The 27,825-nt window shown below is 46.9% G+C and overlaps 1 protein-coding gene across 1 annotated transcript; it reads left to right on the top strand.

Moving 5' to 3' along the window:
• The first annotated feature begins 304 nt into the window (after nucleotides 1–304).
• On the top strand, nucleotides 305–27,825 carry LOC140217859 (cholesterol 7-desaturase nvd-like). The gene is made up of 5 exons (XM_072288058.1): nucleotides 305–463; nucleotides 16,361–16,490; nucleotides 21,212–21,400; nucleotides 21,660–22,264; nucleotides 27,038–27,825. The coding sequence occupies exons 1-5, from the start codon at nucleotides 305–307 to the stop codon at nucleotides 27,200–27,202; spliced, it is 1,248 nt and encodes a 415-aa protein (XP_072144159.1). The 3' UTR covers nucleotides 27,203–27,825.

Raw genomic sequence — 27,825 nt, 5'->3', positions numbered from 1 at the left:
GTTCTTTCCCAAAGCGGGGTCGCTGCTGAGCGAGAGAGAAAATGAGAGTGGAGAGGAACACCGAAGTTAAAACTGTCCCTCATACAACACGGCACGGTGTCCACTAGCTTCGATACGCTGCCGAACGCGCGGGCGGGGAGGAGGAGGGACGCGTTGCTATAAAGAAGAGCGCACGGAGGAGAGAAGGAAGCTTCAGTTTGCGAAGGACGTCTGTGACGGCGCAGTGTTTCTCAGGCGCTACTGTCATTTTGTTTTGCGGAGCCCGGAGCGTAGACCGGTCGCCGGAGGGCCCGTCTCACGAAGCATGGATGCCTGCCGCCCTTCTGTGCTACCTACCTGGGCCTATGCCGGGATCCTCTCCTCGAACGGCTATCACATGGCACTGGCGATCGTCGGCGCACTCTTGACACTCGTCGTGTCCGTGCTCCTCTTCAAGCGCAAGCCACGCCGCAGCCCCGCAGAGGTAATCCTCGCGGTTGCTTCGCATGTTTGTGAGCCACCAGGCATCGGCAGCCACTCATTTTTTTTTTTTGTTAGTCTCGATGGCGTAGTCACGGGACGTGCAAAATACGATAGAGAGGCCAATTCGGCAGCAGCCAGCCGCCACCGAAAACATCCGTGCTCTCGTGAGCGCGGGCTGGCACCACGTGAGCAGTAGTGGCTGGGGGTGAGGGCCGCAACAAAAACACGACTGCAAGGGGTTTGCGTTATTTTTTCACCGCTTGCCAAAGTAGCTGACGCAATAAATTGCGCCACATTAATTAACAAAATGAGCAAAATTAATCCAAACTCACATCACGGTTAAAAATTGTGCAATGTTTCAGGTTCGATTCCCCGAGGCAGTGGCCGGACTCCTGTGGGGCCGGAAATAAAACAACAAGCGCCTGTTCCATATTCAAAGCGCAGCATTTACAAGAGGGACGAGCAAAGAGAATCCAGGACATGAGCTGTCCGGCGTTGTCTTTTTTTTGTGTGTGTGCTCGTTTCTGTTGTAATTGGTGCTGCTGCTGATGGATGGTTGCCAATTTACCCAACTTGCTAATGACAGTTTGTTCATCAAGCTCCGAGTTTACGTTGGACAACTCCTGATGATAAAAATTAGTTCAGGCCAACCAATTCCGACATTTCTCATAGCCAGATTCACTTTGGGACGTCAAACCTTGTAATTTTATTATATAATTTATCTCATCTGCTGGAGGAACTCCCCCAATATGTCCCAATACCAGCAAAGGGTGCCTTCGCTGTTCCGCCGTGCAGTGTGCATTGCATTATATGGTACAGAAGCTGCTACCGAATCAATTGCAATCAATCTCAGCAACGTTGTCCCCTCTCAAAGGAATGACTTCATGGCTTTCCTTGCATATGTTGTAATCCCTGGCCCGTACCGACAAAAGCTAGTGACAGAAATTAGATGGAAGCTTCGGGATAAACAGAAAACGAAAGAAAAGCAGGACTTGACAAAAGGTTAGCGGGACCACTCGGTAAGTTTGACAAAGTTGGCGCGCACGGAGTCAAGCAGAACGCCACTTTTTCCTTTTCTCGACATTGTATTAAGGAAGAGCTGCAGCACTACAACCGTCGTAAGTATAAGTAGACTGTGGCTGTAGTTTCTACTTGGTGATGTGTAGGTGCAGACTAGCGCGGGAAGAGAAGGTTATGCTGGCGATGACGTACGCAGTGAGCGTTTTCTTTTGTTCTTTCATTTTCTGAACGCTCAAAACTCACTTTGCGGAAGTCACCCGCTCCAGCCGCAAGGGCCGTCGTTAGCTTGCCGTCATCTTCAGACGATCCACTCATGTTCAGCTTCATCATTGCCATATGAAGAAGAAAAAAAAATTTTGCGCCCAACCACTCTAGATGAAACTCATGCAGTTGGCGCACCATGCGATTGGGTGCTGAAAACGCTAATTGCTGCGCTATCACGCAACTTTCGAGCTTGGAAATTTGTGTGGGCTTCATGTGCATGTATTTCGTAGGCAGCCCTCATACACACGTGCGCTTCTGCGTAGGCGTGCGTATGAACACTCCCTATAGTATTTCGGTGGTCACAGCAGGCAGCATTGCAGCGGATGTAGACGGCCTTCTGTGCTTCGCAGGTACTAAGTTGTTCCTGAGACGATGGCAGTGTCTGCTGTAAGAGCCTACCACTGTCGCAGTAAAGAGCTAGATGAGTCGCTTAGGTGGGCAGGTATATATATATATATATATATATATATATATATATATATATACCCGCCGTGGTTGCTCAGTGGCTATGGTGTTGGGCTGCTGAGCACGAGGTCGCGGGATCGAATCCCGGCCACGGCGGCCGCATTTCGATGGGGGCGAAATGCGAAAACACCCGTGTGCTTAGATTTAGGTGCACGTTAAAGAACCCCAGGTGGTCAAAATTTCCGGAGTCCTCCACTACGGCGTGCCTCATAATCAGAAAGTGGTTTTGGCACGTAAAACCCCAAATATTATTATATATATATATATATATATATATATATTCTAGGTTTTTGGAATGGTAGCGATACGTTATGTTATCGTCCGAGTTCCTTAATACGAAGCGCCTGATTTTCAACTCTCTCAATTTGCCACTTGAAGGTTCCTATCACTCTCGCCTTCTACCTCTTCGAGGAGGCTTATACCACGGCGACTACACTGTAATATCCAGACAATACGCATTGCACGTGTGCCATATGTGTTGTATACGCATTACAGACCTTTATGCCTGCACGAACAACCACTGCATAATTTTAGTGGCCTCACACGTCAGCGCGCCCACTGGGACGATTCTCTCTTTTCGTTGTTTGTTTTTCTGCTTGCCCACGCAAGCGGTAAGCTACTGTGTTTGATTTGTAAGCGAGCGTCTCGTGCAGTGCGCCTGTCTGTCGCACTCCGCAAGACACTGCCCACACACAGAGGTGGTATGCGGCATTGTGTTAGCTGCAGGCATGCCAACTGCCAAGAAAATGTATGCGCACAACAGCAGATATCGCGAAAGTTGGAAGGTTGTTTAGTTTACGTGCCAGGGAAGGTTCTTAAAGCATGCGTGATTGCCTTGCGTGCTCCATAGCTCCTTCTGCCTTTATTTTTTCACGTGTGATAGGGGACCCAATTGCTTTATATACCGATATTATATATATATATATATATATATATATATGGCACTGTGACTGCAGATTAAGTTACGGTAACGCAGTCACTCACGCAAAACTAGAATGTGCCCGATTATATCGATCATGTACGATACCATCATAGAGACAGTTTTACGACCACGCTATGCGTTTATAGCAGGTGAGAACACTATCGGTGCAACGGGTTGCAACATTCGTGAAGACGCTGTTAAATTATCGTTATGTACTAGTATGTCGTTCACGTTTGGCAAAGCGCCACTGTTTTACTTTTTTTTTTCGTCACTGGCGTGTAAAAGTGCGACCGCCAGTTTGGCGCATTCTTTTCCCGGCGGAATGAATAAGCGAGGCGCGCGTTGGCGAGCCAAAAGTGCTTCACAAGTACGTTCTCCTATAATGCACTTGGGTTTCATATCTGACAAAGGTCGTCGCACTGAATGGCAATGATTGTGCGTTTCTTGTTGTGCGGCAATGCACTACAGCCGAACCATCCTGCAATACAGCCCAATTTTTTCTCTGTGTTGTTCATTAGTAGAAATGTTGTTCTTTGCTCCCGCAAGCATTCAGTGTTGAAGATTCTGTCTAAAAGAACGCGCTTAAGTGTGCCCGTGATCTGGAGAAATGTCCCACCGATAAACTTGGACCCTATGCAGGAGTAAGGCGCGCAATTTATTCTAGGCAGAACTTTGCTAAAGGGCTGATAGCAAAAAAAAAAAAAAGGCCGCGTAATTTGCCATATATTCTAGTCCCTTACCACTGCCCGCATTGGTTTAATGGTTATCAGAACTTTATTCACTAGCACTTACCCATGCTTACTGGGTTTGATCGACACCATGTGTAAGTTCGCAGTCAGATGGCTTCGGGATCATGCATATGACTCACCTGTTGTCTCACGGATTCAGAGAGACACGGCATCTTATGTAATTCAATCTTACTCCCATGCACTCTATCAGACTCACTGGAGCTCCGATGCTCTCGAACTCCGACTCTCACGCGCTCAACACCGCTCGCTCCAACGCACATCCACCCGGCCTCCTTCGAGCTCAGTCCTCTAAATCATCCGAACTCAACTGAGCTTACTCAGATACATGGTTGTGCCTGAGTCTTGGAAAGACACCTCGGGTGTGAAGTTATATAATGTACGGGAATACCTGCCTTTCGTGACTCCTGGAATCTACTGCCACGATGGGTGTTCCGGCATCCAGCGCCCGGCGTATCTGTGTCGAGAGCATTCGAGTTCTGCGACAACGCGGAAGCTTAGTGGACGCAGAGTGTCGACGATATATTTTGCGTTTCGGACGACTCGAAATTCTCCTACAGCTGAGAAAAGGGGGTGGAATTCAGTGGGCGTCGACACCAGGCCACCGAGATTAGTCACGTTGTGGACACGGGTGAAATGAGCTCACCCGTGTCCGCATCGCAAGACGGAGCGACCGCGAGCGAGGTTTTGAACACTGGCGTCAGTCCCGCATAACTAACGTAACATAACCTAATGAGAACAGACACGGCAACGTGCGCTATTTTTATGCGCTAAAGGTGCGTCCAAAGCGCGCCCGCGCTCAGCGCCTGCGATCTGCTGCACCTGCAGAGACGTCTGACCTTGTCTCGTTTCATGCCAGCTGATTTTAAAATGCGTTCAAAGCGCTGAGGACATACAAAAATATACAAATAAAGAAAACTGCGCGGCGTGTGGACCAGTATATATAAGTACACCCCCCTCCCCCCTCCCAGGGGAGAAAGGGATCTTCCTTCGTAGACTGGTATGAGTATACTTGAATGCAGATGAGGTGCCTCCGCTGCAAGCGGACGACCCTGCGCATGAGAAAAACAGCGCAAGGCGAGAGAAATGCTAAACGACGGAGCGCTAATAAGGTTGCAACACTGAGGCAGCAGGAGCCTTGTGAAAAGGGTATTAGTTCCTGAACTTACGTTTGGTAACTCATGCGCTGTGCGGAGAAATCTGCATCCGAATGGACAAAACATTTCACTAGGAAGAGTGGCCAGTCGAATATGCCGTTAGTGCACGCATGCGTCAAGGGGGCACTTGTTGCCACGCTATCCCATGGTGGTGGTGCTACAGCCGTGCTTAGTCTGACAGGCCTGGCCGGCAATCGCTGAGCGTCTCTTTGTGCTCCAAATGTTTTACCATATGTCCATCAATTCTGGCTCTCGCAGAAGTGCGAGACCGACGCGTGACACTTCCACTGCCATTTATTTGACGGCGGTGCGGTGAACGGGCGAACGTGGTTACGCTAGGCGGCGCTGTAGCTGACGCCCGGAAAAAGAAGGTGTCGTAAAGGGGTGTGCAGTGATTTGTCATCAGAACGTAGCCTCAACTACAGACGCATGATGTGTGACTATGCTATTAGTTGACCGAGCTTCTTTCCTTCCTTCTTGTTTAAACAGAGCTTTTCTTCCTCCTCGCTCTGGTACGACGCCATAGGTTAAATGCGCTGCCACTTCGGTTGCATCTTTATCTTAGCGTAAGCACTTTTTGGGCTAAAAAATTGCGTACGAACAGCGCAGCTTAGTGAATTCCGCCCCTGACCCTTCTGGCCACGCTACTACCAATAAACACGATTTCGCCATCTCACTCTGTTAAACAAAATTAAGAAAATAAGATTATATAATAAGCCCTTGTTCTTTTCTGATGTGAACGCTCGGTCGGAGTGACATGTCGTACCTGTCACGGGGAAAAAAAGCAATGTCGGCTGGCACCTACTCTTTGAGAAGTCTCGCGAGCTTCTGAAGTAGCGTCCATGACGACTAACTCTAAACGGATGTGTGGTTCATAAATGAAGAACGCTACTTGTCACAACCCAGAGCAATTAGCAAATTCCATTGATAGTTAAGGCGTTGGGTTATCACAGACTCAGATTATTCTTGCAGATCTAAACATACTGTAATGCAATACGAAGCAATGATAAATTATAGGGGTGTTATCTGTGTGCGACCTTTTAAGAAACTAGGCAGGCTTCGTTATGTTACACGGAACGTTATCCCGCGCACAGCGCTAAATCTTGATTTCCCTGTGATTCCGAGCTACGCCGGCTTCTATAGCACGGGGACACATACTGGGCTGGTTTGCTTTACGGAAGCGGGATAATCTTCGATGCAAATAAATGATCAGCAACATATCGTCTTTCTTAATTGGGTATATGTTCAAAGAACTTGGTAGCCTTGTGCATCGATGCTCGATTCCTTTCTCATCTTTCTATCTCCTTGCCCTCGTGTATAGGAAAGGAATCGAATTTTTCCGATATTTACCTCCCTGCGTTTCTCCTTCTCTTAGTCAGTCGTTCTCTACGCCGAGCTTTTAAACTGTCGTTTGAATAATATCCCTCAGGAAAACTTACAACTCTGAATTGATGCATATCATAACATTTGCTCTGTTAACAGTAACAAGTGTTCGTGTGCCTTCAAATATTGCTTTGTATTCCTTGTGCCTTCAATATTTTGTAACACGGTAATCTCTTGATAGCACTGTTCCTGTTGGAAATTTGTACTTTTTAAACCTTTATGGTTTAATATGCCCCCCTTACTTTATGCCCTGCCATAGGGCCTGTAAGGTTCTTTTGAATAAATAAATAAATAAATATTTCGGAAAGTTTTGCATATTTCTATACACTTCCGCAGTCGTGAAGCGTGTGCAACACAACAAAGAGTCATTCCACGCCAACTGTCCCAACCGTTGGCACTCGACCAATACTCATTTCTCTAAAAAAAAACGAACTTAAAAAAAAATAGGCTGTTGCCGATGACAGAATTGCAGGCCTTGATCGGGATTAGTAAGAGAGGTAAACATTACTTACAGGAGAAATCAAAGCACATATTCAACTAATTATCAAATGTCACTAAGTAGCTTCTTAATTAGTTGCTTTACAGAACATATTGCAAATTAAGAATTGTAGCCGGTGAGTTTACAAGGCGTATACACTTGAAATGAATTTCCAGAACGGCACTAGTTTCGAGATATACGTCATCAAACTGGCCACAATAATGCATTGTTGTTACACTTATTTATTTAGCAAAACGCTCTTCTATGCATTGAAGCACAAAAGTCACTGCAAAGTCCATGTATTTCGTCCGATTTTGGGAAATAATATCTCGAAATCGGTGTCATCCTGGAAATTCCGTTCAAGCGGATACGTCTTGCAGACTCACCGGCTACGATTTTCAAACTGCAATAGGTGCTGTAAAGCAACTAATTATGAAGTTAATTAGTGATTTTTTGTTGATTAGCTGAATGTGTTCTTCAAGTTCTCGTGCTAATATTATAGGCCTCTTTAAATAATCAAACTCAGGAACAAGAATTATGCTATCTGCCACAGGCGATTTTCAAAACTTACGTAAAACGTAGAAATGATCACCCCGTTTAATAACAAAGAATACAATGCGAAAAAAAAAATCCGAAAATCATATGCAGCGGGACACCGCCCTATTTGTGCGAAGAAAATTATGTTGGGTTGTGTGTCCCGTCAACATGCCATGAGTTGAAGTTGAAGCCTGAACCAAAATATTGCAGTGGTGGAACTAAGAAAAAGAAAAGAAAAACATTTTTCTCGGTGATAACGCAAGAGTTCTTATGCTTCTCAGTTATATCAGCCTTTGTGCATATTTTTCCGTGGACCACCTTAGTTTGTTACCTACGTCTAAATATAGGCCGAAACAGCATTTTTGCTGAAGTCTGGTTTTTTATGTTAGAGCCAGTGCGCAGCACATCGGCGAAAATAAAATTTTAAAATATAATACATGTTAGGGACAGTTTTATAAAAATAATTCCAAGTTTATTTTAGTGACCATTCTTTGTAAACAATTTTCCCAAAACGCTCTAATTTGCTCATTTTTGCCACTGTTAAGGGTTAAACAATGTATAAGTATTTTGGGAAACTCTTTTGTAACAAAAGAAAAATGTTCAGACAACGCAGAAACGCAGTGTTTGCAATAATGCGCGAAACGATCCCTTTTCGGAAATATTTTGTTTCGCACTCGGTTTCCCGCCGTTTAGTGAAATTCAAACAGGCCTCACGGCCAGAAACCATTTTTTCCGCTCAAAATATTTTGGGAAAATAATATGTAAGCAATACTTATGTATTCGTAATTTTTTGTAATTTTTTTAAGAGGAATGTATATTGTTCGAGCGCAACGGTTGGGACAGTTGGCATGGAACAGCCCCAAAACGAACGAATATGCAACTCGCTGTTACAACGCATTCAAGGTTAAACTAATCGCTTTCCTGAATGCCAACGAGTGGTAGGGCGAAAATATCAGCCAGAGTCTGACTTGCCAAAGAATATCTGTTCGCCGCACGCACATGGTTCCTATTGGACCGTGCGCTTGATTTGAATGCGCTGTGCTTCAGTTTGTCGCATACGGTGACGATCCGGCGGGATGCCGACATGTGCGGTATCCGTATACGGAACGTGCCGAGTGCATATCCTTGCGCACTCGGCTTTCTTCGGGACGAAATGGGGCTACTATACGCAGAGATATTAGCATGGGTGTGTGCTCACACGCACGCACGCACACGAACACGAACACGCACACGCACACGCACATACACACACACACACACACACACATGCTTCAGTCAACAACAGAAATGTGGGACATAAGGCGCACGAGACAGCTAGCGCCCTCTCTCAGTGGGCGTCCAGGCGACGCTGCGCAATTAAATAATTGAATCTCTCCACGAAAATCAGTTATCAATTATAATTTCATTCATAGATAAAAGTTTCTATTCGAGAACATTCGGTTCAGTTTGGTTATTTCAATAGGCCTCATTGAAATAGCCAAACTCCGCTCAGGAGCTGCACTATCGAACATGCTAAATTGCGGTGTGCGTTGCTGAGCGGCACAAGTAAGCCTTCACAGTAGACTGGACAAATGTGCTAACATGGCTGTTTGTTCTGTCCGGTACAAAGGCGCGCAATGTACGGTTATAAGCACCAGCAGGTTGCTTCCTGAGTGTTCCGTGTGTGGCTCCACCCGTCACCTTCTTATGTGTTGTTGTCAGGGTACCAGCGCACGCCACAGCGCTCTGTTATAATGTTACGAGTATGCAGGAGGCAATTTTTTAAGGAGAACAGATTTTGATGGTAGACTGAGCGAAAACGCCGGCGTCTGTATAGCAGTAGGACGGAACATAAATTCCCATTTGTTGCGACGCGACGTTACGTGAGCGCCTCGACGGAGCAGAGTGGGCAAGAGGAACACCTGCTGCTGCGCCGGCGCTCCACGTGTTGCGTGAGGGGAGAGGGCATCGCCGCGACGCCACGTCACCCTCTTTCTTGCTCTCGGAAGCTTGTGCTATCCGCGCGTTCCTTGACCTCGCATGCTCTCGCCTGCGTTCTAACTTCGCCTCAGTAATCGCTATGAAAAAGTTACTGCATGAAAGAACAGAATAAATTCGAAAGGAAAAACGTTGGCGGTAGCAAGTTTCGAGCCTACGACCCTGCGCTCAGAAGCCGAGTGTCTTACCCACTTGGCTAAAATATTGCCTCCTAGAAAACAGGCCTGTGCACCCTGCTTTATGAAATCATGCTACTTGGACCGAAATTTCCATTGCCAAGCCCGGTGTGAAGAACGCGGTGACGTCAAAATCACTGTGGCTTACTCGGGAGCGACCACATTAAATTATATGGCAGTCGGGCAAGGTAGCATGACGTCACGGATTGAAGTGCACAGACCTTGTGCTATATACGAGGCGTTGGCCAAGTGTCTCAACGCGCTGGCTCGCCCGCGAGGAGTTCATTACTCGAAGAACCGCTCAGCGGCGTTCAATTAGACATGAATGCTTTTGCATTCACAACACATAAGAAGTGCTTAGGTATGGTATGGTATGGTATGGTATGGTATGGTATGGTATGAAGAACTTTATTTAGGTCCTTGTGAATCAATCTGGGTGCCCTCAGATTTTTTTTTTTTTTTTTTTTTTTGAGGAGAGGCACTTTGAAGGGGCACGTGCTCTCACGCAACTGAGTTGTAGGGTGCTTCCGCCGCCGAATGCCAACTAGTGCTTTGAGACGCACGTGCTCTTACACGAAAGCGTTGTAGCGTCTGAAGGTTTAGATGCTGTGGTAGGTGGTGGCGTTGTGCCACGTTTTTATGCCACTTGTGTTGCCTGTTTCAGGGCGCATTTGTCTCCGAGGTCCTCTGCGCGCCTCTTGTAGAGATGCGCTGTTTCATCTTGCCGACTCACCATAGCTTTCGCTTAGACCAACTTCCACAATGTGTGAGCTTTGCACGATTTTAAAGTGAATTGTCAGAGGAGTATCTGGGCCTCCGTGAAATAAACGAGTGGATAAGAAATGGCAGTTGTGAGGCCGTCATCATGCCATCGCCGTCACGCTGTCGTCATTTCGTTGTCGTCATGCCGCCTAAGTGCGCCCTATGTTCACTCTTACAGGTGAGCATGGGCTGTGTGATTGTCATATCTACAGGGGGGGGGGGAGGGGGGGAGGAGTTTTGTTAAGTACTGAGCTTTACCCAGAAGCAAAAATTAGCTAAGAACCTGTAACTGCCATACTATACTACGTATTTCCCCAGCAAGTCAAAGGACTTGCAACATATGTGCTGCAGCTTCTTAGGTCCCTCATAATAAAATTATTCCGTCTGCTGATGCAACCACTCATTTCTAGCACTATAAGCCTCTAGAACACAGCCAAATATTTGTCCCTAGCTTTAGGTGACAACGTTCGAAACTTGAGGTGTTTGAGACTGGGGAAAAAATGATAGTCAGAAGGAGCCAGGTAGGGCAAATATGGTGAATAGGGCATAACTTGAAAGCCTAAGGAGGTCAGTTTCGCCATTGTTTCACCTACAGTGTGTGACAACGGAATGTCATGACACAGGATGACACCTTCGGAGAGCTTTCCTCAACGTTTTTGTTTTCTGTATGTTTTACCTCAGCCTCACCAATAAAGCACAGTAATATTCTGCATTGATTGCTGCACCCTGTTGGAGGTAGTCTACCAGCCGAATTCCCTTCCTATTCTTCAAAAGAAAACTGTCGCCATTTTCTTCTGCACCGACCTTTGCAGAAGAAATGTCTTTTGCCTGGGTGAACAACTACACCTCCAATCCTTGAAGTGTTCCTTTGTCCCGAGATAATAATTGTAGATCCATGTTCCATCACCAGGTTGTCCAGAAAGTCTGACTCATTCTTTTGCAAAATGGTTCAACACAGTCACCGATATCTCAATACGTTTCCTTCTTTCTGCAGTACAGCAGTTGCTTAGACTTGGAGTTTCCGTCATGTCGCTTTCCTACTCATGTGAAGTCGTTCTTAGACATTGAGACACATGGGAGTGATCATAACCCCAGTTACCTTATGATCAAAGGTTTGGCGAGCTGTCATTCGCCAAACACAATCCGGTGATTTGACTGGTATACATTCGAAACCAGCATGGAAGAAGCTTGTCGCAAAGGTCTCCCTTCTGGCCTTCAGCAAGCCATCGAGGAAGAAACACAGAATGAGATATGCACGCTGACATGCTCTCGAATGTTTTCAGAATCCGACGTAGAGTTGCAGCGACTCCGTGCGATTCGTCGGCGTGCGGAGCGTAGGTACTGACGCACTAAGTCCATCGATGATCTAAGAATAGCCAGATACACTCAAATAAAGATCCAAAGCCGAATGGACAAACTGAAGTCTCAGCGGTGGGCAAAATTTTGTGAATCCCCAGACCCCCGAAAATATCTTTCTCATATATGGAGAGCCATATGAGAGCTACGTGTACTTCCCGAACAACGCGTGCCATTCAAAGCCCTGGCGCTTCTACAACATCGAGAGGACGTCGAGGTAACGGAAGATTTCTGCAGGAAGATTGCATGTCAGTCAAAGCACACAGGCTCCCTTGGTACGGATAGCATCATGCAGCATTCACGGGATTTACGCATGGACCTACCTTTCACCACCGAGGAGCTCGTTGAGGCTCTTGCTTTGTGTAATCGGTCGTCGTCGCCTGGACCAGACTTGATATCCTACCGCATCTTGTGCCGCCTGGGTGTTCGAGCACGAAATGCGTTGCTGGATAAATTCAACGAATCCCGGCGGGACAGAAACGTTTCTCAAGAATGGAAGACAAGCCGTTTGGTGCCACTGCTCAAACCTTGCAAGTCACCACTAGAGCTCATGTCATACCGCCCAATCGTGCTGGCTAGTTGCGTAGGGAAAGTGATGGAACGCATGATCCCTGCCAGGTTAGAGTGGTACCTGGAACATTACAAAGTGTATCCAAACACTATGGCCGGTTTTCGATGTATCCGCTGCTCCATTGATAATGTCGTCAATCTGGTCACTTACGTTCAACATCAAAAGAGATGTAAACGGTTATCTGTTGCTATGTTTTTGGACATAAAAGGAACTTATGACAATGACGTAGTAGTTCTGCGGAAACCCGCAAGGTGGAGAGAAGTAATGAGAAAAGGGAAAAAAAGGGAAAAACAGACATCCACCCCCTTTCGTAGCAATTGCTACAAAGGAAACCCAATACGGGTTCCTCAAAGGAAAGCCTCATAGTTGAAGAAAAATTCGTCCTGGTCCGGGACTCGAACCCGGGACCACCGCCTTTCCGGGGCAGCCGCTCTACCATCTGAGCTAACCAGGCGGCTAGCAGATGGCAGGGCGAAGTCGAATTTGTCGACAACACGAAGCAAAGGCAAGAGTTTGACGTAGTAGTTCTGCGGAAACCCGCAAGGTGGAGAGAAGTAATGAATAAAGGGAAAAAAATGGATTTTTTTACTGCAGTCAACAAAAAGGTAATTATTCAATTTCAGTTAAATGAGCTGCTGACAGCGATAATTATAATCTCACTTTGTGTCCCCCTGGCCACATAAATTATTTGCACAGGTGGTCTTGCCGTGCCTCCTAGTGCCTAATTTTAAGAAGGTCATAAAGCTTCATTTGGAACACCCTGTATTTCTCAAAGGTAACGCTACAGTGCCAGTTGAAGGAGCTCAGACCAGCCCACTGCGGGTTTTTCATGCGCGGATCTACGCAAGCGGTAGCTCACGTGAATAATAAAAGCATAAACGCAATAACATAGCATATAAGAATCCAATTACGATATCATACCTACCGTGATGCAACAAGCATCTCAGAAACGCTGGTGATATATGACTTCTACAACATTTACTTGATTTTAACCCACTAAATTATGTTTGCTCACTACGAGTAGTTCGTGGTATAATAACACATTTTTTAATTCCTTCGTAGTAGCGCTCGACAGTAACACGAGGACTTACCACGTTGATGTTGTTCTTTTATTAACTGCTAGAGCAACACTGCAGTTTAGATTCTACCAGCACAACTTACTTATTTAACTGCTTCTGAAAGTTAGGCCGTTCTTCACCGGTTAATCTTAAGTGGCAGTAATTAGAAGTAAAGCTAATTGAGGCTTACAGCCGTTTGCAGGATACGGAAAGGGATGTACCAATATTTATTCCCTTTTTCATGCTACACGTTCAACTCACTTGAGCAATTTACTAGTGCTTGTTGCTTTAGTAACAGACATGACGAATCTGATTGGCGATCTGACACAGGCTGCTCGGCTCAAATTTTTGAGTGAAATATGCCTGTTGGAGTGCATGGCTGCAGCCAGAAATAAGCGGAAGCCTCACTTATTAGTAATATGGGACATATTTAAGATATCATTATTCCGCGGTGGAGGTCAAAAATCAAGTGAATTCATGTGAGGCTTGTAGTGTCTACCTTATGAGGCCGGAAAGCGACGTTCTCTCTGATGTACTGACGAAGTGCCTAGTTCTCAGTTTGTATAATTAAACAACGCAGCTTCGAGACATGGTGAGTTGGAAGGCGTTTGAATTTTAATTTTCAAGGCAGCCTGTGGTGCGCTGTAGTGCCTCGTGTATACTTTAAGCATTGTAATGGACACCGTAAAAACAGCATCAGGGTTTCAATTCTAAGTTGTAGTGAACTGAAGGGTTTCACGAATAATGCGTATCTTGCCATAACGACAGTCGGTTGCATCCGTTGCTTGAGGGGTATGCCATATTGTCGATAAAGGCTACTGAGGGTCACTATGAAGGCCACTATGATACAGGAAGGAAAACAAGAGGTGAAAGGCAGAGAGGTTAACCAGATTAACTATAATGCGATATACATAGCGCCACTGGATTGGCTCTCGATCTTAATCACGAAACTTTTCTTTAAGGTGATTGCTGATATGGTATTCGTGAAGCATTTACCTGACCCGCCGTCGTGTTAACCGCATGAGCAATGCGTTTTCTGCGTGCCTGTTTCAGAGAACGGTGAAAGTATAGCAGCAGACTTTTTCATACAAAATGCGCCTAACTTTTCCTTTTACTCATTAATAAAGTGCCCATATTTGACTAGAACAACTCACCAGAGTAATAAGAATCATGATGAAAGCTTCGCTGGGCAGTGTCCTTCTAACACGGATTTATAATGTCGACACCAAATGCCAAGGGTTTCTTCAATGTAAAATGCAGTGTCGCTCATAGCTAAATACTAAGGGAACGTTAAGTGTTTAGCCGAGCATCATACACAACTTCGCGTGTTGAATTCGCAGATAATCTTTTTACGCAATATTTCTGGACAGACAAGGCGCATATGCATTGCAAGGCCACTAGACCCATTCAACGCTACATAGCTCGCGATATCCAAGCCGCAAATTTTATCAACTCACGCGGTTTTGAAGAAGAAACCGCGGTTCAGGCATGGCAGCAGAAAGAAGCCGACATATCCTTCAATAAGTACGGCTCAAGCCACCAATAATTACCCCAAGCATGCACGAAAGGGAACGAGCGCGCGCGGCACACGAGCGAGCCGAAGCGAGCGGCGTCCTGGCCGTAACGTCACACGCGAGAGGGCGCCACTCCAACTTCTCACCACTAATAGGTGTACTTTGAGCTGAAGGTGGCGTCAGTTACTTCTGGAGCTTCTGGAGGTCTTTGGATATTTATTACGCGCATCTCCTGTCCGTGATTTAATTGCGCTTTGTCATGACCTGTTTTACCTTAGCGTTCAGTACTCCTATAGCTACGTTCCGGGAAACTGCAACTGCAGATACGAAGCCTTGTCGACGCTAACTCCAGCTCGGCGGCCTTCCAATCTCGGGAGCGCTAACTTGTTGAGCTAAGTGACACCCGAAAAAGTTCGACATGTTCCGTGTACATTGAGACGTCCGGTGACTTACCAAGCGACAACATTAAAATCTTTGAATGACGTCTTATACGACCGTAATTAGAAACGACAACAAACGGAAGCCCAAAACGCGGATAAAAACTTCTTTTTTTCCCTAGAGGCAGTAAATTCATTTTCTTTCTTTCCTTTTCGAACGTTATGAGCTTTCTTTATTTTCGTTTCTTGTTCTCCTTTTCTGCTACGTGGATCTCGACAATAGTTATAGCCATTAATTCCCTTCACTAGTAACAGAAGAATAATAAGAAAATGTGAATCACCAAATTCCGTAGTAAGTAACGACGTTATGACCAAGACTTTTGAGGTAAAATCACTTCTCTCCCACGACGCACAAAGACAGTTATCTAGTGCGTCCCTTTGCTAACTACCGACACTCGGTACTAATTAGTATACCAGTCGAACCGCAGTGACATTCCTCCGTTCACAGTAACCGCGGCACGAAGTGCAATTATAAGGTGAGTTGGTGTCACGAGGCTTCCCGTCTTCTGGAAGCTGCAGTCTCGTGCATAGTTCTCAATCGTCCTTCCAAAGCAATTAGGGCAAACAGGCACCTCAGCATGATCGTTGGGTGGGCTCATTTTTGTGTATGAATCTAGCTGCAGAATGAATCATTTCTCGTGCGCCCTATTTATGACGATGCCTTCGACTTCCAGCATGGCAGATTATTGCACCGTGACGCCCCCTCCTTCATTTCCTCATAAAGGGAGAAGCCGGATCGTGTGCACTAAACGAATTGTCATAAGAGCTTTCTTTGTACAATCCTCGCACCCCCCTTTTCCATTACTTTCTCACTTCTACTCGTTAACATCCCTTCCAAGAAAGAGGGATAATAGGGAGGCGGAGATATAAAAGCGAAATGTTATCCTCCTCCAGAACACACATTTCGGAAAACTTGCGCTGCAATGCCCTCTATAGGCGCTTTACTTGAGCAGCAACGATGGCAAGGTCTCATGCCACGCCGCGCTTGTGGGCTTGCGTCAGGTTTTCGCGGCGTGCGCGTCTTCCTATGCTTCGCGGCAGGCACTTTGTGACCGCGCCTCGTCATCTCTTGCAGGAAGTTGACGAGCGGCTTCGGAGACGGCGTTATCCGAGGCCGACGCCCCCGCCCTTCCCTAACGGCTGGATTCCAGTGATGGAATCGACCGAGCTGACTGTAGGACAGGTCAAACGCCTCGACGTCTTCGGTAAGCAACTTTCCTGTGATACCCCCGCCCTCAGCCGCTAGCCGGCCAGCAGTGTCGCGATGGGCTTATGTGCGAGTTGCAACCCTTCCTTCCCCGTGAGCAAGAAGAACGTCACGAAGGCTGCGTGCCACGTGCGCACGCGTGCCGGCAACTGCGCAGATGTTATCTCGCAGCGTTGCCACCTCATGCCATCCCGCTGGCTGCTTGCAGCGGCTCGAGGGCTTCCGCCTGCTTGTACTTGATAATTTGTTAGTCAAATTGTTCTTACGTCTGGTGGGCGTTGACGGCTGACATCATACCCGCTGTTCTCGGAAACAATTCCATTTACCCGACATGTTTGATAGTCGTGCAGGGGTGATCATTATACCCGTTGCGGAAAATTACAGGTACACATATCAGAGAGGAAGTTGAGTAGAGCGGTGGCTTTGCGGAAAGGGGAGTTTGAAGAAACAACAGAACTGTCTAGGAGGCAACACGGTGACGTCAGCCTTCCAAGAAAATCTGTTGTAACGTCGTTCCCTTCCTGCTTCTCCATCTCGCCGCCGCACTGCACGCCGTGAAAAAGGTCCTCCGTCAAAGAGAAAATGAACACCCAGTACATGTTTGGCAGGCATTGCAGCTGGCTGTTTGGTTCCAGGTAGGTTTCATTGTGCAGTCCACAGGGGCTGCACTTCCTCTCAGTTTCACGGCATGTTATACTGGGACACCGCACAACGAATTAACTTTACGATAAGTTGTTATTTGGACCTATATGACACTGTCGCGGTCACCTCACATTAATTTTAGTGCGCTCTGTGCGAAGCTGCGAAATGCGCCCGACGTCGGTTGGATCCATTCAGACACGCGGGATACAGACCATTGTTGCCCGCATCACATCATGGCTCAGACGTGCTCAAATGTGATCGCGCTGTTCCATCTGCTTCATCGCCTTTATGCGTAAAGTTCGCAAATGGACAGGTTAGTTTATGAAAGAGAAACTGCGCGGTCATGCCGCCCGGAGTACAAACAGTAAAGGCGAGGTGGCTAGAACTTACAGCTGGCGTTTCACCCCTACAGGAGCTCTTTCTTATACGTACCTCACCAAATTTTTAGATCGCAGCTCTTGGGCGCCCGTTCCTGCAGCGAGCGTCGGCGTCGGCGTAACCGAGTGAACGAGCACAGCGAAGGATGAAAGAGCGAACGCGGAGCGAAGTGGGGGATGAAAGATGCGAGACGGAAAGCAGAGGAGGAGGGTATGGCGAAAGCGTGAAAAGAAAAGCGTAATGCGGCAATGATAACTACGAGATTGCGCCAGAGTAGCGTGCGTCGTCTGGGAGGTCTGTCGGCGGCGGCTGCTGTGAATCGCGCCCACGCATCACCAATGCGCTGCCTCTCGCGATCTCCAGATTAGGGAAGCGAGACTTCGCTTCCTTTGCAACATGCCGCACGAGACAGATTCACCGCCCCAGTCAATATCTTCATGCATATATAGCAAAATGAAAATACGTATAGAGCTGCGCTCAAATTTCACATTAGAGAGTATTGTAATCGTTGGTAATATTTTTTTTTTAAATCGTCACGTGCCAGTCCCTGCGAACTTCTATTTATTTGCCGTTGAGGTGAAGTCACACTAAGCTACGATCGCAGTGGCCAAAAGAATACTCTTCAATGAGTTGTATAATATACATCAGTAACAAAATGAAGTCAGTCAGGTTCGCATACACCTTATTTGATTGGATGAGCGATAAAGAGTGTTAAGAACAAAGAAGGCTGAGGAGAAAGTACGCTCAGTGTGCAAGCGCGAGGCTATGATAGCACTGTGATATATTTGTCGGTCACTGGGGATATTTGAATTCGCAACTGTAACAGCAATCGCGTGGTTTTCTGTGCCAGCCAAGTAGGTGTTCCGCGTCCTGAAATACTCTGAAGTTCGAAATTATTGTACTCTGACAAAGTTCGTGCCTTTGTGAGGCAGAGCCACAAAATTGTATTGGAACAACTGTCGGTTTCTTTTCGACGAAAAGGTACAATTAAGCACAGCGTACAATCAAATGCAGTTTGTTTCGCAGTCAAACTTGGGATCCTCTTACAGCCAATTCCTCTTTACTGTCAGAGGCCTAAAGGATAGGACGTTATACTGTACACTATTACGGAGCCCGCTAAATCGCCGTGTAAGCAAATAATTAGTAAGAACAAGTCGACAACGTGAACCACATTGAGCAGTGAAAGAAGACGCAACTGTTCCTTGTGAGTTGCGCTGCTTTGGTCCTAGGGATGTGGCGCTTCGCCAGGAGCGTTTTTCTTGATATCTTCGTGCTCCCGACGGAGCGCTCTAAAGCTTTTTTCGCGCCAGTTGCGTCGCCCCGCCCAACCCACGTCTTGGGTTTGGCTTTTATGGATAAAATGTCTTTAGTTCGAACAATCGGAAAGCAACTCCATAACATGCAGTGATATCGACTTCAAAATCATTGGTCTGTGGTTGGGGAAACCCTGAGGTTGGTTCCCATTGCAACTTCTATCGCGTTTTAAACCCGACACTTTACCTCGCCAGAACACCCCGGTCGTGTGGCTAAGCTTCGCGGTACCAAACAGTAGGCTACGGAGCATCGCGGCATCACCAAGGTCGTTCAAAATAGGTCGCGAAGCTCCAGGCGAAAAGCGGTTCGGAACAAATAAAAGCGCGACTATGTTTGGAGGGAACAAACACTGAGAAAGAAAAAAAAAACATTCTGAAAAAAGCGTGACACAGCTAGATTCATTAAATGAAAATAATATTGCCAATCAATTTTATATATGCGTGACGAGAAAATAAAAGACAACTCTATTTTATTTTATTATTTTCCATAAATACCTTTTTTCAGCGCCAATCGTAAGAGGTGGCGGCGTTTACGCCGCTATCACTTGCAATGCAATGCAGGTCTTGAAGTGTGCAGAAAGGCGCGCTCGTAAAGTTCACCTGTTACAATACGCGTCCCCTCACACGTTATCCTGTTTTGCTCGTCGACGTTTGTCTGAATTTGGTAACGCGGGTCCCTTCATCGTTTCCTAAAGTGCACAATCAAAAGTAGTGAGTTACGACTGCCAGATAACTGTTTACTTTAGTTGTTTTCGTGCGACTGCGCACGGGCTTGGCGTCCTACGATACGACCAGCACTCTACACATAAAGCTGTCGTCGGCCTCCAAAGAAAGTATGTTCTGTGCAGGGGTGCGCGATTTCGACACGCGTACGGCTGGCCTTTTCCTACATCACTTTCCGCACTGAAAGCTTGAAACGCCCATCAAGTCAAATGGCGGGGCATATGAATATACAGCTCTAATGGCATGCCACCAAAACTAATTTGGGGCCTTCGAGAACAAATGATGTCACTTCTGTTTTTAACGGATATGGCGTCACATTATTTTGTCTTCTGCCTGAAGTGTTCCCTCCTCGTACAGATGGCGCTAAGCCCCAGGAACCGCTGATGAACCGCCATGTTTTGAACGTATGGGTTCTATGGAAGCTTCGCTACCAGGAATATTTACCTTGGCATTACCTTGGCGGCAGCTCTTTGTTGTCAGCAGCGCATTCGCGCGGCGGGAGCACGAAAGGTAAAAGCGCAGCTGAATGCCGCACGAGCTGACGCGCCACTTTATGATCACTCAGCGTACGACAGCGATAAAGCGAGAGCGACGTTCCTTCTCGCTCTCTTTTATCCTCGCAACCAGCGAGCGACTGCGAGCGCCGTTGATGGCAGCGCCGCGATAGCGGGGCGTGGCCGCTCCGCGCATGGTCGCTGCGGCCTGGGAATTTTGACCACGACTGTACGTATGGCTGGTTATGAACTCGCAGCGTAAGATTTTGCTTTGTAGCCACTGAAAATTTTTAATTTTCCGGAAGCTTTCCGCACACTCTAGGCCATTATTCTCTGTCGTGTAAATTATGTATGATTGGGCTGTTCTTTTTTTTTTATTTAAATGAAATTATGATCAAATTATTTAGTCACCTGTAATGGTGATGGCTACTCATTTTCAGGCATGGTAGCAATAATATTAGGAAAGGTGTTCTAAAATGTAACAAAATAAAATAAATGTCACAGGCTCTGAAAACCTAGAGCGGAGTTAGATAAGACAGGGAATCAAGTCCACATATAGTCCTAGACACACTGGAACATTTTCGTGCGGCACCGAATTGTCCGGCCCGGTGTCAACGCCGGTGTCACCACAGGTCCGCTGTCCTCCCAGGTGCGTCCTAAATGTTTCGCGTACCAGAGATGCGCCCAAAGGTCTATCACGCTCCTCCAACAATAAAACAGCGGACGTGGGTTCCCGCACTAGTTATATTTTGCCACGTCACTGTGCATTACTGTTTCTATGATCACAAGGTCTTTGAATATTGTAGACTTGGGAGTGGTAGTCCAAGCCACGGTGCTCCGCGTGGTGCAGAGCGGGCAAGTTGAGCTCAAATATTCAGAATTCCTATGTAAGGTGCAGCGTCAAAATCAGCGTGGTCTCACTGCAACTGTGAAATAACCTTTATACCGTGCTTTTCGAGAAAGTCATCTCAGCGTGCTGAACATACGAAATGATCCGAAAAATTAGCACTCTCGCCGGTAGAGATTTTTCAGAAGTTGGATTATTCTATCAGATTAATCATTGTATCTCATGGAAACTTCGACAGCATAAATTTAGAAAATTACTATAACTGTCTACAGGTTTGCTGTCTTACTAATCGCTCCTGTTTCTATTTTTTATTCGTGCACAGGCGAAGATCTTGTCGCATTCCGCACTGATGATGGAGTTGCACACGTACTGGACGCCTATTGCCCGCACCTTGGCGCTCACCTTGGAGTGATGGGGCGAGTGGTGGGAGACTGCATCGAGTGTCCATTCCACGGATGGAGATTTCAGGGGGATACCGGAGCCTGCACACACGTACCCTACGCCTCGAAAGGTGTGCACAAAGTCGAAGCAACGTAACCATCGCATGTTGTAAAAAAGTAAAAGTTGCTTCTCTTGTTCCCTACTTGCAACAGTGAACCAAATGCACATTTAGAGCTCGCGCTTACGTCTTCGTTCCGTTGTGTCTGTTCCATCTTCATCTCCCTAAGCTAATCAGAGCGGCCAATAGGCAAGCGAGTTGTGCCTTTTCGCTCAGAGCCGAGCCACAGCCTATGGGTTCCATAACTGTGGCACTCATTATCTGCTTCCAGTGCCCGAGTTTGTCAAGATCAAGAAGTGGACTACGGAGGAGGTCTTGGGCCTGCTCTTTGTCTGGTACCACGCCGAGTCGGAGCCACCATCGTGGCACGTCGGTGACGTGCCCGAGGTGGCCGCTATCGACAGCAGCGGATCGCTGCGGTGGCGCGCCGAAAACCACATCTCGTGCCACATCCAGGAGCTCGCCGAGAACGCGGCCGACGTGGCACATTTCGACTTCCTGCACGGTCCTTCTTTTCTCGCCACGGGCGAGAATTTCTTCGAGCAGGACGAGACAACCATGCGCGGTAGCCTGTTGCGCCACTTTTGGCAGACCAACTGGGAGCCTCGGGACCACACGGCGCAAGTCAACGTGGTGTGCCGCACGTCGTCGCCGCTGCGCTGGTTATCCCGATACAACGAGTATCGCTTCTGCGTCACCCAGATCGGACCAGCGCTCGTGGTGACCACAATGCGCACCGCCTTTGGCAACATCGGCTACGTGCTTTCATTGACACCCATGAAGCCCTTCCACGTGCGCGCCGTGCATCGTTACTTCCCGGATCGCAGCATGCCACGCATAGTGTTCTGGATCATCACTTGGGCCTCCAAGGGCATGGTGAGTACCCGGGCGACTTGGTATGACGGGCTTTCTTCCTCAGAAACTACTCGACTGCCTGTTAATTCGAGCGCCACCATTCGCGGTCTTCATAAGCCACGTGCATTTTCGTGCTGTTCAAGCTTACACATAATGCCATGTTTGTGTTTCCCATCATCGATTCCAGAAATACCGCATGCATCACTTACCCCTCGCTTCTTATCTTCTCCAATTTTCAGTTTGCAGGTGATCCACGCTCAGCGCTCTCGTTTTAAGATGGTCTACCCTCAGTTATATTCATTCTGTGATAGGACAAACTCATTGCGCCAGGCTCCTAGTTCCGCGAAACGTGTCAAAGCAGTCGGCTATTGTCAACTGTAGGTGCCAGTAATTGAAATTGTTACTTCTATTTCTACGTTCAATGACCTCATACGTGGGTACCCGACAGTCTTTCACGGTGCGACATCTATATCATGATTACAAATGGCGTGCGCACGTTAGTATGCTATTCATACTGAACACGATTTAGTTCCATTTAACGCAGCCTCCTCCCTCCCCCCCCCCCCCCCTTCGTTTAGGGTACTGACGCAACATTCAGTATCTACATTACATTTGTCTCCGTTAGCTTACGTTGTTCGGACCGAACGCGAGTGAAACAATCAAATACAAACACACTTTGTGTGTCGTCCCTCTATTCGGTGAAGCGTGAAATCGAAAGACCTTAAAAACTTGCGTTTAGTGTTACTCTGAGCCCAGAAACACGAAATAATGTGCAGCGTCAAACGCTTTTATTGTTCGCATGGTATTCTGGCGAATAGTAAGGTAGTTTTTTCCTTGCCCGCTACTTTTATATATTATAATAGCTTATTTTATGCTGATTCCTTTAATTTTTGTGTAGCTAAAGTATGAGCTGTCAACAAAACCTGTAAGCCATGAATTGGCTCAAAAATACGTGTGCTAGAAAAATTGACCACAATAACGCCATTTGGTTCAAAATAAGATGCAATGCCCCTGTTACGTCGTGGCTTGACTTGATAAAATATGCGATCACAAAGTTGCACTATTGGGCTTCCAGCAGTAGTTTTATTAGTTTCAACTGAAATAAATTGAGTTCATTTACCTGCAAATACAATAGACAGACTGTTTGGTAAACAGCTGTCATAGCAGCTTGACGAATGTCCCGGGTCCATTACAAGGCAGAAGACAAATACATAACACAGCCAATAAAGATTAGGCAAGTTTTCTCCTTTTGAAGCAATACATAGACCCTAGTTGATTTCCCACTCCAGAAAGTATGCGTGGAAGCCCTCCTCTCGAAGCGTATCAGCTCTTTTAGTGACTTGCGCTGAATCTTGTCGACGGCTCCATACCGGCAGCCTTTAAACCTACTCTACAGATTCACGGACAAGTGTTGAGGTTAAGCACCGCATGAGTGTGGTTGGTAAAAAAGTGGTAGCGCTATTTCTGCATAAAATCACACCACTTTCTAGGGCTGCGTTCACAGCATGTTTGTTGTAGTGGATACATTCATTTATTTGCTGCAATTTTTTCTTCGAATGAGCTTCCTCTGATCTCTCAAAACATAAATAATATACATAAATAATCTACCACCCCGGCTTAATTTCGCGGTCCACAAATCCAATAATATTGAAGAAAAACGGAGTATTTCCTTGGTTGTAGTATTTTCCGGCCGCTTCATCCCATTTGAAAACCGAGCTCTTCCATTGACGGGACTATTCTTTGACCTCCTAGTCAAAATCACATTCTAAAGTGTCATACCCGGCGATGGCCCTCTTCGTAAGTGTTGGGTACTTCAATTCATAGCCCTAGTGAGCACTCCCCGGAGTGCCATTAGTATTTTGGGCATTGCATGACAAGGAAGTTAATGCTAGATATTGCTGTAGCTTGTAGTGCACATCAAACCACAAAGATGTCATTGTACGTAGCCACAAAAAACCAAAAAGCCGCGCTCTAAATCTTCATAGCACGACGCTGTTAGATACAATGATTCAGAAAGGTCACTCTTACGCCTGTGCCCCGTTGAAAGTGTGGGTTCTCACCCGTGCTCTTGGGACAAAGGAACAACACAGTAGTGCAAACAATCACACGGGCACTTATTGCCCTTTCATATACTAATGCCTGCTAGCCGAGTTGCTATCCACAAAACATGCCGAAGGGCGTGGGACAAATCGACGAAGTCCAACTCACCGCGACCGGATAGCGAGCGAATATGTTCGCCCCATGCTGGACACCAACGCCTGGTCGTTCGCGTGTACGGTCACGCGCGATGGCGCGTTCGAACGATCGTGTTCGTCCATTCCGGGGTAGGCCTCGCAAGACGGTCTCGCAGAAGCATGGATCGGTGCACGCGCGGAACGTCCGCGCCGCTTGCCGAGACGGATCCAAAGAGGAAGATGCTTCTCCTTTTTGCGCCTAAGTAACCCCGCCGTTAGGTGGCGTTAGCAGAGCAACACTCGCGTCTACCCAGCGGTCGATTTAGGCACCACTGGCCTCCTTGAAGCCCTTGGGTTCAGCGAGAGCAGTGAAAAAGTAAACATGTCCACAATAGGGATTAGTAAGAGGCGACTGGAGTATTCGTGGAAGAAAAGTAGGGAAACGGCAAAAAACGGAGACGTACAAAAGCACAGTTCGCAATAGGGGATCAGAAAATTTGGTTGTGGGAGTTCATCGTGTTTTTCTTTTCTTTTTTATTGTTTTACCTAGGTAGGACATCAGACAGCATAATAGCAAGAGCTTGGTGGCGCAACCCACCGCCCCGTTCCAAAGGGGACGCTCATAACATCCATCCATCCATCCATCCATCCATCGCGCCATCTCTCGTACTACCCTGCAAGTATACCTACCGCCGCAGTAAAGTCTCGCGGCGAAGCCGGATTACAGGAGACGGGAGTTATGCGAGGAGGCAACATATCAGGGGACGCGTGAAAGTCGCGCATCCCCACAAAACATACACTGCATTTTGTTGCCACGTCAGTGAACTTGATCTGGAATATTTTATTCTTATTTTTGAGGTGCTGATACGCATTACGGGGACACTATTAGAATGCGTATTATCTAATTGACACGTAAACAGTTAACTACATTAGACTTACTTGTTACTGCAGCCATCAAAGGCACCCTAGGTACTTCAGCACTGAACATTTACAAGATGCACGACCAGTAAAATAATCATTCCATCAAGCATCATTCAATCAGCAATCAATCAGCAAGCGTCCCGCAACCTGAGCACCTGGCCTTGAAATATTGTGGCCGAAATCTACACTTTTATCCGCGGCCAACGGAGTACATCGCTCAGTGGGGCTTTTGCAAGTGATGCACACACAGTGTCCCAACTATGATGCACCAAGATTTAAAAATATGCAAATGCCAAGTACCTGGACAGATCCAAGGTAATGTTGTTTGCCGTCGCTTAGAGATACTCAGATTATTTTTTTGCATTCCGCCTAATAACATAATTTGACTTAATTAATTATTCAACTTCTCAAACATTATATTTCATGAAAAGTGTGAATGAGAAAATTGTAGAGCAACATGAAAAATTCCCGATACGACTTTCTGTCGCTCAATACGTGCTACAAGAATAAGCGTCAAAGCAGCCCACGAATACACGCAAAGTGCCTTGAGTGGCCAGTCGCGCGGCAATTTTGCGCGTATTCGCCATCTTCCTTCTCGCTAGAAAAACACTTTTTTATTTAGCACGTATTGAGCAACAGAAAGCTGTATCGGGAGTTTTTCATGCTGCCCTACAATTTTCTCATTCACACTTTTCATCTAGTTAAAAAAAGTCGCAGTGTCACCCGGAAGGCGAAGCATCGATTGCTATAGTAAATTAATAGACAGCTATAGGAAGTAAGGATATTAATTTTATCTGACTTATAAACGCGGAAACAATCGCTTACTAGCTGGATTAACAAGCATGGTGTCAGCGCGCACAAGCAAACATGAACGCATGAACTCGACGAGCACGGACACTCGCTGTCAAAACGCTGGTGTCAGCAAGCGCGACACCAGCAGCGAGCGAAGCTACTTTCGTGCGTTCGATCGCTTCAACGCAAAAGCGGCGAGAACACAGCGCGCACACAGGTATGCGCCGTCTGTGAATCTCTTTCAAGAGACGGCGCGCGTGACCGCGTGGCCGTGCAAAGTACGCACTTGTTGGCGGAGTCGAAGCCACCCCTCCCCCCCCTCCCCCTCGGCTACCTCCGCGCTTTCCTCCCTACATGTTGCTGCCGGAGCACAACCCAGGCCCCTCCTTCCCTCCTTCCAATCCCCGCACGGCCTTTCGCCCCATGGAATGTGGTGCGCTTGCTCTCCGCTTTCTTCCTTCGCGCGCGCTAGACTGAGCCGCGATCGTCGGCTTCCTTCGCGTGCTTTCACTCGCACACACGGCATACGACGCGCGGCGACGGTGTTATCGCCTTCGGACTTTATACGGAACATCACGGCGACGGCGACGACAAGAAGGCTCCTGGAGTGTCCATATAATTGCTATCGCAATAATATTTGAGAAGTTGATTCATTTATGAAGACCAAGTATGCAATTCGGCGGAATGCAAAGAATAATCTGAGTATCTCCAAGCGACGGCAAACAACATTATCCTGGCTCTGTCCAGCTGCGTGGCATTTGCATATTTTTATATCTTGGTGCATGATAGTTGGGGCACCCTGTATATTCTGTGTATAGTAATGAATATTTTAGTTTGTTTTTGCTCTCCTTATCTGTTTGCGTACCAGGCTGTGGTAACACGATTATTTCTTCTCTCTCATTTGCAGTTTGAGAGGGACATATTCGTGTGGAACCACAAGTCATACATGAAGAGCCCAGCGTTGGTTAAGGAAGACAAAACGATCATGGCATTCCGGAAGTGGTTCGCCCAGTTCTACAGCCCGAACAGTCTTTCTTGGCAAGACGTGCGGGACAAGACGCTACAGTGGTGATCTGGCCAGCAGCGACTGCTCAGTGTATGACAGTAGCAGTGGATATGACTGCGCATACCAGAAAAAAAAAGAGCTCATGCAAATCGACGTCTTTCTGCCACAACGGCACGCTCGAGGAGTACTTTGTGGAGAACTGAGCCCAAGCTGGAGGCAGGTCTAGCTGGACTTTAGCAGTAAGATACCACAACTCCACAAGACTGTGTGGTTTTCTTTCTTTTTTTTTTCGAGTGAAGGAATGCACCGTCCTCCCACAAGCTTCAATTATCACGTTCGGAGCCCTACATGCATGCCATCTGCCATCATCTGGCACGACGAGCGTCGTGCTGAAGACCCATTTTGTTGCAAGCGACCGCCGAAGAACGCACTTGTAGGTCATTTCCGCCATTTCGACAGCTTCTGTGTGTTTTTCTTTGTTATTTTCTTCCTTTTTTTTTTGGCAGGGCAGTCAGCTGGCCGAGTTCACAGCAAGAGTTGCCTCTCTTTCGGAAAGAAAGACGGAAAGGGAAAGTTTGCTTGTGTGTACAAATTGGTTCCACGAAGGAACTTGAAAGGGTAATGGAGCAGCTCTCTGGCATCAGTTTCTCTGGAAGGTTGCTCGACTGTCTACATATATATATATATAT

The sequence above is a fragment of the Dermacentor andersoni genome, chromosome 1 (assembly GCF_023375885.2).
Source record: "Dermacentor andersoni chromosome 1, qqDerAnde1_hic_scaffold, whole genome shotgun sequence".
NCBI lineage: Eukaryota > Metazoa > Arthropoda > Arachnida > Ixodida > Ixodidae > Dermacentor > Dermacentor andersoni.
Note: the sequence above shows the minus strand (reverse complement) of the source record. Positions and strands in the feature narration are given on the sequence as shown.